Here is a 14,735-nt window from a genome sequence, read left to right as displayed (position 1 = left end):
ATGCATGAAGTTGACCCAAACTTTTCAACAGAGGCACAAAATGATTTTAACTTGAATTTTAAATTTATGTATGACTTTTATATAAATAAATATGGGTCAAACATACACATGCCTACGCCGGGGGGGTCTTCATCAAGTTCAAGTGCTACTAGAGTACGAGACCCCATGATTAGCCTTATGAACACCGTTCGCAACGTAACGGCTAAAAAACAAAGGGGTAACACCCCTTCAAGCGAACTAGGAAGGTATAGTGCATATGATTTCTCTACCGGTTTATCCGAAGAGGAATATGGCACTTTTGATGTTTTGGCTTGGTGGAAGGTAAAGGAAACCGAGTTTCCGATTCTTGCCACCATGGCCCGTGATTTACTAACCGCCCAAGCTTCTACGGTAGCTTCGGAATCTGCTTTTTCTCTTAGTGGCAGGGTAATATCGGTGAGAAGAACAAGACTGAATTCGGAGTCTGTGGAGATGTGCATTTGCTTGAAGGATCACTTGGACTCAATCGATCGTGTTCAACACGTAACCACTCTGGAAGACGAAACACCACTTGATGTTCGAGTGCACGACGAACAAGAAGGCGTTTCTACAAGTAATTCTGATGAATAAGTCACCACTCAATAATTACGACGAACAAGAAGGCTTTTATAGAAATAATATGTCACAACTTTATATTTATAAGTTTAATGTTTTGTTAGTTTGTTTTTGAATATTTTAAAACATGTAACCTTTTTTTTTTGAACTTCTTAAAGTAAATAAAATGAATTTTATGTTAATTATTTTTTTATTTAACATGTTATACAAATACGAATCATATAACACCGCTCTTGATTATAATTCAGCATTTGACTTGCGTAAGCCAAAAGACTATAATACATAGCAAACTCAACAAATGTAACACGATACAGATTTAAGTTCACCATTACACGATACACGATACAGACTAATCAATTCAAACACGCTGACACTCATAGCATTAAGTTCAATATGTTGTTTACCATTGCTCTGTGGGTGAACAACAAAAGTAGCATGAGCCTCTTCAGAAATCAGAAGAACACAAATCATCACCTACACAAGCAGCGGAAACGAAAAACGAAAAAAAAAATAATATTTTACACTGTAACCGGTTACAGTGTAAGAACCGGTTTAGAAACCGGTCAGAACCGGTTCCACCGGTTCCGGGTCCGATGGTTGGGGAACCGGTTCGGTTCCCTAACCGGTTCGACCATGGAACCGGTTTAAACAGTGATGTTGACTAATGGAACCGGTTCTGAACCGGTTCCGGTTCTGAACTGGTTCCGGTTCCTTTGACCAACCCGATTTGATCACCTATAAGTAAAACAACTTCTTTTGACTTGCCGAAATTAGGAAAACGGGAGCAAATATAGTAATAAGTTGGAAAAGTAAAGCAATTAAATTAAGACGCCATTTATATTTATAAATTTAAATCACAGCCGAAATTTGGGGGGAGCATTAAAATTTAAAAAATGTCAAAATCAAGAATATATTCTAAAACTATTAGATTTTATTACAAAAAAAAAGTAAAAAATTACAAACATAGTCCCTGAATTCTTTCAAAAGTCACACTTTTTGGTTCAAATACTTTTTGTTCAACATGGTGTTAAGTGTTAACAAGGTTCTTGGAAAAAAATCAGGCACCATACACTTGACCACATTGAAACTTGAAAGTATGATTTAGATGTTAAGATACACTTACCGTATTCTTTACCTTTAAAAAAAAACAAACAAACTCGTTACATGTTTTTCTTGTTTCTTTTATGTGGTTTCTTTTTATCATTTACACACTTTTTCTATGTTTTTTTTCTAACAACCAACTCCTTGTCCTTGCGTATATAGTTGCGTCCTTCCAAATTAGTTCAAAACCATTGTCGGATAATTAGACATTCAGACGTAGGTCTTTTAAAATGAAAGCTGAGTTAAGCAATTGAAATAACTGGTCTTCCAAATTACATTGTTGTTTACTATTTTACTTCACATCAAAACAATGAACCCCTACACATCATATTCATCGAAACCACTATTATGAACAATTTTGCTACTAGGTGTTTGGTTCAAAATCAAAATATAGCAACGTTCACATGCCACCTAAATCGATAACCCTTACATATTCGCGTGCCACCTAATCCAATTCCACAAGTTGACCATACTCAGAGGCGAAACATAGCGAGCCCCCCCCCCCCCCCCCAATTTTTCGCACAGTATTGTAAATTTAATCGATTTTCGCTTGAAAATTTTTATACATAGTGCAATTTTACTCATTTCCGCCCAAAATTTTGAGCCCTCCTAGTTTATGAATTTTCTAATACATTTTGAGCCCCCCTGCGCGTTCTTGTTTAAGCTTCGCCACTGACTGTACTAACGATACCCGAATGTACCATGTTTCAAGTTGTTGGAACCTGTCGTCACAAAGTCCTCCACCTTCGCCTTCATCTCACACCTAATAATAACCCGTCTGTCACAATATTATTATCATTCCCAACAAATAACTAACCAGTTCATCAACCAACTAACAGCTAGGGTTTGCAATCATCATCTCGATGTCAGAACTCAGCACCACTAGCACGGCCACCGGTCCGGACTTCAACCTACCGGACAACATCCTGTCCGTACTCCCTACGGATCCGTACGACCAGCTGGATCTCGCTCGGAAGATCACGTCAATGGCGCTTGCATCTCGCGTAACGAAACTCGAATCCGAAGCGAATACGTTGAGGCAGAAGTTGAATGAGAAGGATCGAGTTGTAATGGAGCTTGAAGAGAAGGTGTCTGAGCTTCAGCAAACGTGTCATAATGTTCAGTTGAGGATGCAGCTTACGCTTGACGAAAATGTAATTAGGTTTTATTATTATTATTATTATTATTATTATTATTATTATTATTGTTATTATTATTCGTGTTGACCTAATTTTGATTGTTTTTGAATGAAGAGGAAGCTTGCTGAGGAGAGAGATTCATTGGCGGTGACTGTGAAGAAGCTAGGGCGCGATTTAGCGAAGGTTTGGATTCTGTGTGATTTGTTGTGTTATGCTTAATTGTTAATTTGATAATTGAGTGTGTTTATGTGGAATCTGGAATAATGTGTGTTTATGTTTAGAAATAGAGTTTGAAGTATGTTACTATAGGTATAATGTTGTGAGGATATAGTTTGTTTATGTATATGAAGCTATGTAGTCTATATATATCAACGATATATTAGTGATATATCGGTTATTGGTCCCTTGGTAAAATATCGGTCAGAAATCAGAATATTAGTACCGATGATGTCGCTGATATTGACCGATATTGGGCCGATATATCACCGAAATTTCCGATATTAGTGTTTTTAGTCTTAATTATCAACTTGTAGTGTTCAATGTTAGTGTTTTTAGTCTTAATCAGTTCCCGAAATTTCCGTGTTATGTTATGTTATGTTATGCCTAATTGTTAATTTGATGATTAAGTGTGTTTGTGTGAAATCTGGAATAATGTGTTTAGACCTAGAGTTTGAAGTTTGAAGTATGTTACTGTAGGTTTAGTTTTGTGGCGATATAGTTTGTTTAGGCGATTACATTTCATGCGTCTGAAGCTTTGGAGTTATGCGTTTCCTTGGCACGTTTGCCAAGCTAGTGCGATACGATCTGTTTAGCAAAAAATTACACTATGCAATTTTATACTTCTTGATACATAAAACATATAACTGCCAAGCTCAAATCACCAAAGACAAGTGTTAAACGAGTCATCTCTAACATGTTAAACACGATAAGACACGATTTGCCAAGCCTTGCCAGTTCTGCACTTGTTTGCCAATGACATTATTGCTTACATTGCATTCATAGTTGTCAATAGCGGTGATAGCGGGAGTTATAGCGCGCTATGTAGTGATGCAGCTATAGGCTGCTATATACTAAATATCGGTCATTTACTGTGATTATTGCGGTATTTAGGGTTTTTTATTTTTATTTTATTTTTTAATAAAAAAATTGTAGAAACCTAATTTTTAGGTTTGTTTATCGACCAAACAGCTGCATCTTCCACAAGTACCACCGTAAAAGCTTAGTTTGTGAATATAAACCCTAGTTATTTGCTTAAAAATTTTCTACTCCTTTATCGCTAATTTGAAATAGCGGTCGCTATTTGATACGTATCATATAGGTGACCCGTCGCTATTTACTGCTCTTCTCTATTATCAACTATGCTGTCGGTTTAGTTTTGTGGCGATATAGTTTGTTTATGCAATTACATTTCATGTTTCTGAAGCTTCGAAGTTATGCGTTTCCTTGGCACATTTGCCACGCTAGTGAGATACAACCTGTTTAGCAAAAAATTACACTATGCGATTTTATACTTCTTGACATAGTAAGTAAAGGCGCTGCACCCCTGCGCCTAGGCACTAATTCTGGGCGAGGCGACATCAAATCGACTAGGTTGACTCAGGTCGACAAATTAGGAATAAAAGTGGCAAATATATATTATTTTTATTTAGTTTGATTTTCTGTGATAAATATTGTAACAACTTACCAAATATTTTAGGGATTAACAAAATTAGCAGGTAAACTCTATCTATATAATTTCTTTGAACTCATTAAACCTTAAATCATTCTTCAAGCACAACCGACCAGAAGAATTAGAAAACACAGGTTAGCATATATTTTGTTTGTGTTTTAAATTATAAGGTTGTTAATATTCTGTTTTGTTTTAATTTTTGTTTTAGATTATTAGATTAGTAATATTCTGTTTTGTTTTAATTATTGTTTTTAATTTTATTGTCAATAGTTATTCAGACTGGTTAGTGTTATGAGAGCTGGTTAATGATTGTATATAATCTAGGGCTTCTAGTTGTGTTCATTTTCTGAATTTTGGCTTTCGTTTTTATATATATTACTTTATGAATTTTTTTGTTTTTGAGTATGAACAATTTGTTTTTTTTTGGATTTTCATATGGTTTTGGAAACTATGGTTGATGATTATGCTTTTGAATTTTTTTGGTATTTGAATAAAGTATTGTTTGCCATTATAAATTTTGTTTGTGAATTTTTTTTATTTAAGTGCGTTTTTTTGTCTCATGCCACACCTTTTTTGCGCCTAGCGCCTACCGCCTAGGACATGCAAGTTCGCCTTGTGTGTGCCTGCCGCATTTAATAACTATGCTTCTTGATACATAAAACATATAACTGCCAAGCTCAAACCACCAAAGCCAAGTGTTAAGCGAGTCGTTTTCTTGTTTGATACATGGGTTAAAAGTGCCATCTCTAACATGTTAAACATGATAAGACACGATTTGCCAGCCCTTGCCAGTTCTGCACCTGTTGCCAATGACGTTATTGCTTACATTGCATTATAGTAATTTTGTTTTTACATAGATGTTTTTTTTAAATATAATGTAGAATCCTGGATTAGCTCTTGAGCCAGTAACAAAATTATCTTGTTCATACATGGCCCTGTATGTGCTATTTCTTTGAATAAGTTGATTAAGATTTGAGTTGACTATCAATGATTAAATATGTGAAATAGCAGTATTTTACCTTTGTCTAAAATCTCAGATGATTGCAGATGTAGTGATCCCTAGAATTTTAAACTTTAAACTGACTACAACGTATGTTAAAAGTTGTAGTTTGGGTTTTATCATTGACAGAGAGCAAATTCTACTGAGTGATGGGGCGAGCATTAGAGCAATTAGGCCTGTAAACAAATCGAACGAACACGAACAAGGGTATGCCGTGTTCGTTCATTTAACTTTAAACAAACATTAAACAAACACGAACACTTAATCAAACAAATATTTGGTGTTCATGTTATGTTTGTTTATTTAAAATCTTGACGAACAGTTCACGAACATAAATTAACATAATTGAACAAAGATAAACAAACATAATTGAACATATATGAACCTACTTAAATGAACACAATCAAACATAAATGAACACAGAGAAACATAAGCAAACATAAATGAACATATATGAACAAACATGAATAAATGAACATACACGAACATTCACGAACCTAAATGAACGAACGAAACATGTGTTCATGTTTGTTTGTTTAATTAAACGAACTTCCCGCCCAACGGTTCTTGGACATTTCACCAAGTGTTTGGTTCGTTTACAGGCCTACGAGCAATAGTTATTTGCATATGAAGCTTCTGATAGATGCTACTATCAATAACTGTTCATTTTTTTTCTCTCAAATTTGAATTTGACTAATATTTTCAAATGAATGTATATGCTTAATTGGACCTAATAGTTTATACATGAATGTGACGTTAACCATTGACGCTGTAGAAAGTTAGCAACTAGCAACTGTGTAAGAGCTTATGGAATCTCTAGTGTTATGTCCCAAGAATCTTCGTCTACAAATTTTACCTTTTTGTCATTCCTCGGTCATTCTTTCTAGTTCTAGCATTAATTAGCTGCTGCAACTTTGTATTCTTTTTATATGAGCACCTGTGCTGTGTTCTCATGTGCATGGCCTCTTTTATAAATTATAATGTTGTTAAACATTGTTAGCATATATATATTCATTGAAAGAGTAACCAATGCAGCAAGCCATAATGAAGGAATTTAGGATAATTTGCCACATGTTTTAAAAACTATTTTTTCTGCATTCTACTTGTTTTGCTTCTAGATCATTATATATTCTGTTTTTATTCACAGAGTGGACTTAATTTTTATGTATTTGACAGCTGGAGGCATTTAAGCGACAGCTAATGCAGTCATTGAACGACAATGATTCAACTGTAAGATTGTTGTGCTATTATTCTGTCTTCCTATTCTCACTGCATTGTATGGGTCTACTCATGATTGCCCTAATTAAAAATAAACTGTTACTCATGCTGATCAAATTGCAACTTTCAATTATTTGTATCTTCAGGCAGCAACTGTAGATATAGGCACCTATGACCAATCTGCTCCCAAATCTTACCTGACTAAAGGTAAATATTAACATTGAATTGGAATACTTTTCAGTTGTTTCTCTTCTTAAAATAAGAAATGATAATATTGTTTACATATATATTGTACCCTGCAGAAGAGGAGACAACTGGCTATAGAAGGCACCATTCTTACAGTGGCTCTATTGATAGTGGAAACATACATGATGACGGTACTAAAACTGTTTATTTTTAGTTTTTTATTTGATCGAGTGCCTTGTGGACCCCACTTAGTCTCATGTATTATCAGTTGAGACATAATTATCTTTACAATTTCAGCTTCAAAGGTTGCCGGTCAAAGGTTTTCTGTAACCCCATATATCAGCACACGTGTAACTCCAACTGCAACCCCCAAAACAACCTCCGCAAGTGTGTCTCCTAGAAGGTATTCTGCTTCTGGTACTACATCCCCAACAAAAGTTCAATATGAAAGCCGTAACACAATGTCATCATGGTACCCGTCAAGTCAGCAATCTTCAGCTGGAAACTCGCCTCCTCGTGGACCCCCTTTACCAGGTTTAAATGCTTTACTAGGCTTGTAAACAAACCAAACGACCACGAACGGTGCATGTTTGTGTTCATTCATTTAATTTTAACCTTACAAACAGTAGAATACAAACAATTAGAGAAACAGGGTTCTCTTTTTCATATTCGTTTGTTACGAAATGAATGTGTTAATAAATTCGTTAATAGTATAAACGAACGGTTAACGAATGTAATCGAACAAGCATAATTGAACATAGATGAATGATGAGCAAACAGTAATAAAAAGCAAACGTGAGCAAGATTGGACTAAGAGTTAGCAAAACCAGACCAAATTATAATAAATGATATTTTAATTTCGTAAAACTAGACTGAATTGTAAGGAACCTAAAAATTTTAAATTAATGTATAAACAAATGAACTTAAACAAACTATACTAATGAACATAAACACATTGTTATCAAAGGTGGTAAGCGCACTCAAGGCGCATAGGCCTTGCTTAGGGCCTAGGCGCAATGCAAAAAAAAAGAGCGAGGGCTTGAGAAAAAAAAAACGCAATATGAAAACAATAAAATATATATGTAACAGATATATAAAACTATTATTAGTCCCAAATATAATAAAAATTCAATACAGTTATCAATTAAAACATTTAACCAATACAAAAATAAAACCTTTTAAACTATTGATATTCAAATATGTAATATATATAGCTTAACTAGAATATGCAAAAAAATTTTAATACATAATCAATAAATATAGATAGGAGTAAATTACGTAAGTTAACCTATATTTTAGGTGATTCTTAATTGATTTATAAAAAGAAATCAGAAAAAGGTCAAAAACATTAGAAAAGATAAAAAACAAAGCAAAAATAGGAAGTTTCTCCTGAATATGTGCCTTCAGCATTAAGAAGCGGGAAACCACTGCTTCGGCCAAAAGTTGCGCCTAGGCGTGCACTTTTATCGCTTTTAATAACTACGCATATACATATTTATGAACTAACGAGACGTGTTCATGTTCGTTTGTTTACTAAATAAATGAATATAAATGAACACCCCGCCGCAACGATCCATGAACGGTTCCCTAAGCGATATGTTCGTTTACAGGCGTATGCTTTACACTCCAGCAAAATCTAATAACTATGATATATGCCAACCAAGTTGTTTTGTTTTTTTCTTCTTTTTTTTATATTTAGTTCTGGTTTATATATATTTTATTCATCTTACACGGCTTCTTTTTGTAAAGGTCGTGCTGCTAAGATTGATGGAAAAGAAGTCTTCCGTCAAGCAAGGTGAATAATGTGAATTAATTTTTGGACAATTATTAAGTGGCTAATATATTAATAAAAAACGGCTAAATATACAGGAGTCGACTATCGTATGAGCAATTCAGTGCTTTTTTAGCAAATATAAAGGAGTTTAATGCTCAAAAGCAATCTCGTGAGGTGAGTAGTACACTTCGGTTGTCATTTCGAATCAACTCTTTTATTTTTCTTCACTCTTTAATTTGTCTTTTCAGGAGACTTTGAGGAAGGCAGAAGAAATATTCGGGTCTGATAACAAGGATCTCTACCTATCATTTCAAGCTCTACTGAATCGCAACAAACAATGAGGTTATTGTTGGTTGAGATACATTGTTTTAATAAGTGTGAGCTCTCTACTTCTGTGTGTATGTTTTTTTTAGCCTAAAAATTAGAGGTGGCAAATTGGATTGGGGTGACTAGATATACTTTTGGTCCAACATTTAAATCTTGTTAAGTAAATAATCTGTGTTGAATATGATCTCAATAATAATGTTAGGAGTCAATTACACAAAGGTTTCCTGAAAATAATCGATTTTGTCCTTTTATTTTAAGAATTAAACACGTAGTTCTTGATTTTTCAAACCTGTAACACAAACGACCATCCAAATAAAGGGCCGTTTGTGTTACACGATTCAAAGTAAGGACTATCTGTGTAATATTTTAAATAGAAGGATGGACTCTTTAATTTTTAGAAAACAGAAATGACAATCTTGTGCAGTTTACTCTAATGTAAAAAAATAAAAATACACTTTGGGCGACTATCAACCTGTTTGATCTGTTTGTGTTTTAGCTATTTTGGTTTTGGCCTTTTTACTCGTTAGAGATAGAACGCAACCCAACCCAAACCAACCCATTAGTAAGTAAATGGGTTGTAAACTTGTAATTGCCGCCTGGTCAATTGCAAAATTTGACATTTGTCTCATTTTCATGCTAATAGGATTACGCGGTTTGTGGATTAAACCATGTATTCGGAAGCTAAAAGCTGTTTAGGTTTAGTTTAACCTGATTTCATTCATGTATGAAGTGTAAATTACTGAATATTTTGATCTTGATCAATCACCATGACCATTGAACCAATTTTGCTTGTTACAGTTACTCATTGCAATGTTTAAGTTTTAAAAAACATTTTTGTGTTTTAAGTGTTGTATAATTCTCCCCTTGTCCTTTTAAGATAGGCTTCATATGCATGTGATTTCACTTTTTCACCTTTAATCCCTCATCACTCATATATTTGGTGTCCCATCTGTTGGTGGTGAGATATTCTCTGAGTTTCAATCTTTGAATTGATCTTGTTTGAAATTTGTATACGGAATAATATTTTATTGCATTAAAAGACAAATTGTAAGTTTTTCAAATTGAGTTCCAACTTTTTTGCATGGTAATTTTCTGTTTTGCTTAGAATCTTCTTTCCTTATTTCTATTACTGTGGATAGGATATCCCTATAATTAAGAGTGTTAATTTTGGATACAACATGAATTTAACTTGAAGTTCATGGGGTTGAGTTTATACTAAATGGGTTTGGACTTGTTTCTAGTCGGACGACTCGGACCCGATTAATTAATGGGGTTGGTTTGAGACCAATTTGACGGGTTCATAAGTTTAGGGTTGTCAATTTATGACGCAAACCTGTTAACACGATACGACACTACACGAGTTTTAACAAAGTTTGGGTTTGAGCTTAACAAGTTTCATGTCTTAAACAGGTCGACCTGTTTAAGACACGTTTAAATTTGTGTCCTAACAGGTTAAAAACATGTTAACGTGTTAGTAACCTATGTTGATTTTTATTTTAAAAAATAAATATATATACACTCCTAAATTCTTAAATCAAAAGTCATACTTACAAAAGACATTTCACTAATGCCCGTCAGAACCCGATATTATATTTTTTTATGTATGTTATGATTTGCTTCTATGGTTTTTTGTTTCAAGTATACTATGTATTTTGTTTCTAGTAAGTTATGGATATGTGGTTTTTGTTTCAAATATGTTATGGATCATTTACTAATTAAGACTTTTATGCTCGTTTTGAAAATTTTGGTTTTCTTACACATGCATTATTCATCGTGTCTTTATACATGTCCCTTAACAGGTATTGACAGGTTAACCGCTACTAAACAGGTTCGTGTTCGTGTTTGGGAAAATGACACGATTAGTTAATTATTGTGTCGTGTTTGTGTTTAGCACAACATGTCATCATGTCTTATCGTGTCCGACATGTTATGACAACCCTACATAGGTTCACACATTTCTTTAGACCATCCTCTATGGTGGGGGGCTTCGAAGCCCCTCCACCGTGCCACGTAAGCACCGAGGGCATCGAAGCCCCACCCCAAATATGCCCCGCTATGGTTTAATGCTCAAAGGGCGCCCCTATTATATATATGCATATGTATGTATGTGTGTGAGAGAGATAGAGAGAGCTGCTGAAAGGGGGCCCTCCAAAACTCAATCAACCGCGCCGACCATTGCAACGACCGGATCTTTGTCGCCCCTCCCCCGTCCGCGCCTCACGCCGGTGTTCGGCGCCCACGGTGCCCAAATAAAAACCCCGGAGGGAGCCCCATAGCGATGGGTCTTATAGAACATTGTCACAGCTCAATAGTTTTTTTAAGGTTAAACCTGTTGTGTTCGTGTCAAACTATGAATAATTGAATGCACGGATCATGTTTTTTTAGTCATGTATGATCGCCAAACCTGTGAACATGTCTAGTTTAACACTCCTATCAGTAGTAAACACCACACCAACAGTAGATTATAAGTTAATGGGCTTGTTGGGAGATTTGTAGGATTTAAATCAGAATAAAGGTGTTACACTTTCAAATTTCAAATACGAGTAGCGTCCTATAAGAATAAAACCAAATCTGATTCGTAGCATCTTAATAGCATCACATAATTCTTATTCAAGTAGCTCTAACTTGGAGGCGACGATAGACGGGTTGGTCGTCCTTTCTTATGTAAATACTTAACATGCTAAACATATTTGAAAAATCTATACTACTAGAATAACAATCTAATTCTTCAAAACAGAATAAGTCTGTTTATAATGTTTATTGAAAGCGTTATTTGATTTAGCCAGTTAGAAATAATTCAAAACCCAAATCAACTGATTCATAAATAAACAACTTTAAGCCTACAACTCTTGAGTTTGTAATGTCACTTAAAGTGGTTGAAGCATTTAGAAGCCGACCCAATTGAACTGATATGTATGTATAGATGTGCTTCATAAAGATAAGATAGGCTGATGATAATAGAGAAAGTGATACAATGTTGTTGAATGGAAGAATATATATGTAGAACTACAATTGTTTACATATAAATGTTATTTGTGCTTGTCCTTTTGTGTATGAACAATATCTAACAGGTCTAGATTTGATGCTAATTCCAAACTTCACTTTCTCTAGGCAGTATGTATCTTACACCAGCTAGTTGTTGGAACCCTTCGCCAAATAAGCCGCAGCCAGCCAAACACCCCAAATTTATATCTTTTTTCATTTTTTATTTGATTTAGACTATGGCATATCTCTTTGCAGCCCACTTAACTATTTATTGCCTTCTTAGACATGACTGTTGGTTCTCTCAGATCTAGACTCAAATGTCATGTTTTTTTGACCGAATCTGACCATCTGATTCTAGGCGGTAGGGTCCTCGTGCTAGCAACTTGGTACATCCTAGGTTTGCACAAATTAATTAATAACAACTTATGTTGGTAACCGTCAAAATCCATTAAGACTGGGTAAAACATAGCTTGCGCAGTTGCGTTAGGCAGGTGGTGCAAAACAAAAACAATCACAAGTAGGATTAGTCTTTATCACAAAAGGAAATCACTGTTAAGCGAATACAACGATACTTAAATACTTTTAACACGCAAATGTAATAATAATTGTGAGCGCGTGTCAAACTTGGATTCTTTAAATTATTCCAGACGAAAAACAAAAATATCGTTGATTAGATGTTTGTCAAACTTGGGTTATCATAATTAAAATACTCATGCTGTAGTAATTCATCAATATGTTTATGGATGAAAACACCAGCTCTTGCTTTATCCTGGTCAGAGCAATCATTGTATTCTTGGATTGTTTCTAACACATCCATAGATTTTAAATGTCTTTTGACATTTGCTGTCCAAGACATATAATTTTCTCCAGAAATGTTGAGTGCAGGGAATTCGAGTTTTGCTATATTTGACATTTTGTTGCTAAACATAATAGAGCAAATAATAAGATAAATATTAGAATCCATATATATCAATCAACAATGAGATACAATACATTGGTAGAGCTATAAACATATAAAAGAAAAAGAAAATGCCGAAATCTTCAGATGAGAGATTAAAAATTAGAATGAGAAGTAGCATAAGCATTATAGTGACCAACAACAAAACCGGGTGAATCATTTTGAAAACTTTATCTTGGATAAATTTAATAAGAAGAATGTTTGTTGTAAATGAAATGGGGTTAATAATTGGTTATTTATAGTGAAAATTTATAACCGTTTTACAATGGCTATATTACCGTTTTATAACGGTAACATTACCGTTTGTATGTGTGTGTGTATATATACATATAATATTAATTATTTTAAAGTAAGATAATAAATAAGATAATAAATACAGCTTATTTTATAAAATATATAATTATTATGCATAATAATAAGAATAAAATTGTTAGTGTAAATAAATCTAACTTTTAAATGATATATTAGTGTGCATATAAAAATTAGAATGGTTATCAAATTTTAATAACAATGTTTATACACATTATTGTTATTACTTAGTATATGTATATGCATAGATATATTTTCAATGTACATAATTAAAGAAGTGTTTATGATGCTTATGTAGATACCTTTGTGTCTATTACCTTTCTTGATTAGGATATAAGCGGCTCGTGCTGATAACGTGTTATAATATTACCGTAATTGTAAGTATTGGATATGATAGAAATAAGTAAATATATGAGAAGTGTACTGGGGTGATATTTCATTTCTATCGAAGCATTATTTATACTACACAAAAGGTAAAATATACAGGGGACAAATCTCAGACATTTGAAATACATGTGGCCAAAACTTTTGACAAAAGTGACATACAACTTGCAAGGTCGTCGGTGGTTTCACAACAATTGTGACATAATTGTAATATTATCAATTCTTCCGTTTGCGTCCAACACTCACCTCCTAGTGTCCGGCCCTCTCTCTAGTTTTGCTCTATTAGTAGAGTAGTCACTCTAGTTATAAAGAACGTAATTGTTTGTATAAAAGTAATTAATATGTATAACTAGAGTTATATCAAGGCCGGCTCTGAGAATTCACGTGCCCCTTCCTAGGTGAAAAAATATGCCCCTTAAACCTTAACGCACTAAATAATGAAAACACATTTTTTTTGTACGTCGATTTAAGTTATAGCGATAAAAATTAGCAAAATCATGGTACTTGAATGAGTTTATGACATACTGAATATGCTCATAATAAATTAAGGATTTGTAAATCTCTCATAACATTCTTGATAGCAAATTAGTGAATCAACTCTTCGCAGCTTATGCTCTATAATGTTCCGCTCTCGATAGCTATCATTGCTAACCCGCTAAGTCTTTCTTGGGGTATTGTGAATCGAAAATAAGATAGAAAAACTCATTCTCTGCATATTCATTTTGCTGTTATCCCGTCTATTTGTTTATTTATTTATTTAACTTATACTGATTAATTAAAGCACTTGGCCTTTTTTAAATTTTAGTGGGCCTATATGTCTCTAGGTAATTAAAAAAAAAAGTGGGTATAAAATGTATTAGGTATTATAAAAATAGTGGGATTATTAATGTAACGATACAGAAATTCCAAAGAAGATTAACGTAGACCAATTGTACACCCTAGACAAATCCTACATCGGCCGTGGACAGGAGAGATCTTTGGTTCATAAGTAATGATCCCTCATCTTTAATCATCAACACGGTTTGGGCTTAGTTGGTTGTGGAGCACATGAAAACTCCACGGTTAAGCGCGCTCAGTACTAGGATGGGTGA

General features: G+C 34.0%; 1 protein-coding gene across 2 annotated transcripts; it reads left to right on the top strand.

The window, feature by feature from the left end:
• The first annotated feature begins 2,484 nt into the window (after positions 1-2,484).
• LOC143597126 (uncharacterized protein At4g15545-like) lies at positions 2,485-9,777 on the top strand. 2 transcript variants are annotated; one of them, XM_077075716.1, is made up of 10 exons: positions 2,485-2,849; positions 2,949-3,017; positions 6,680-6,733; positions 6,868-6,928; positions 7,024-7,098; positions 7,205-7,441; positions 8,657-8,702; positions 8,777-8,855; positions 8,930-9,058; positions 9,652-9,777. In XM_077075716.1, the coding sequence occupies exons 1-9, from the start codon at positions 2,559-2,561 to the stop codon at positions 9,020-9,022; spliced, it is 1,005 nt and encodes a 334-aa protein (XP_076931831.1). In that variant the 5' UTR covers positions 2,485-2,558; the 3' UTR covers positions 9,023-9,058; positions 9,652-9,777. The 2 variants fall into 2 exon arrangements, with proteins under 2 accessions (XP_076931831.1, XP_076931830.1); XM_077075715.1 differs by lacking the exon at positions 9,652-9,777 and having other exon boundaries at positions 8,930-9,401.
• The last annotated feature ends 4,958 nt before the right edge of the window (positions 9,778-14,735 follow it).

This window comes from Bidens hawaiensis, unplaced genomic scaffold (genome assembly GCF_021521415.1).
Source record: "Bidens hawaiensis isolate Kalapana, Puna unplaced genomic scaffold, B.hawaiensis_p1.1 tig00047610_1, whole genome shotgun sequence".
In the NCBI taxonomy this organism is placed as follows: Eukaryota; Viridiplantae; Streptophyta; class Magnoliopsida; order Asterales; family Asteraceae; genus Bidens; species Bidens hawaiensis.
The sequence above is the reverse complement of the archived record's forward strand: the minus strand, read 5'-3'. Positions and strand labels throughout refer to the sequence as shown.

Coding starts and splice junctions, on each gene's coding strand:
- LOC143597126 (XM_077075716.1), top strand. CDS start 2,559: ATGTCAGAACTCAGCACCACTAGCACGGCCACCGGTCCGGACTTCAAC. Junction 3,018..6,679: donor TAGGGCGCGATTTAGCGAAG/GTTTGGATTCTG, acceptor TGTATTTGACAG/CTGGAGGCATTTAAGCGACA. Junction 6,734..6,867: donor TGAACGACAATGATTCAACT/GTAAGATTGTTG, acceptor TTGTATCTTCAG/GCAGCAACTGTAGATATAGG.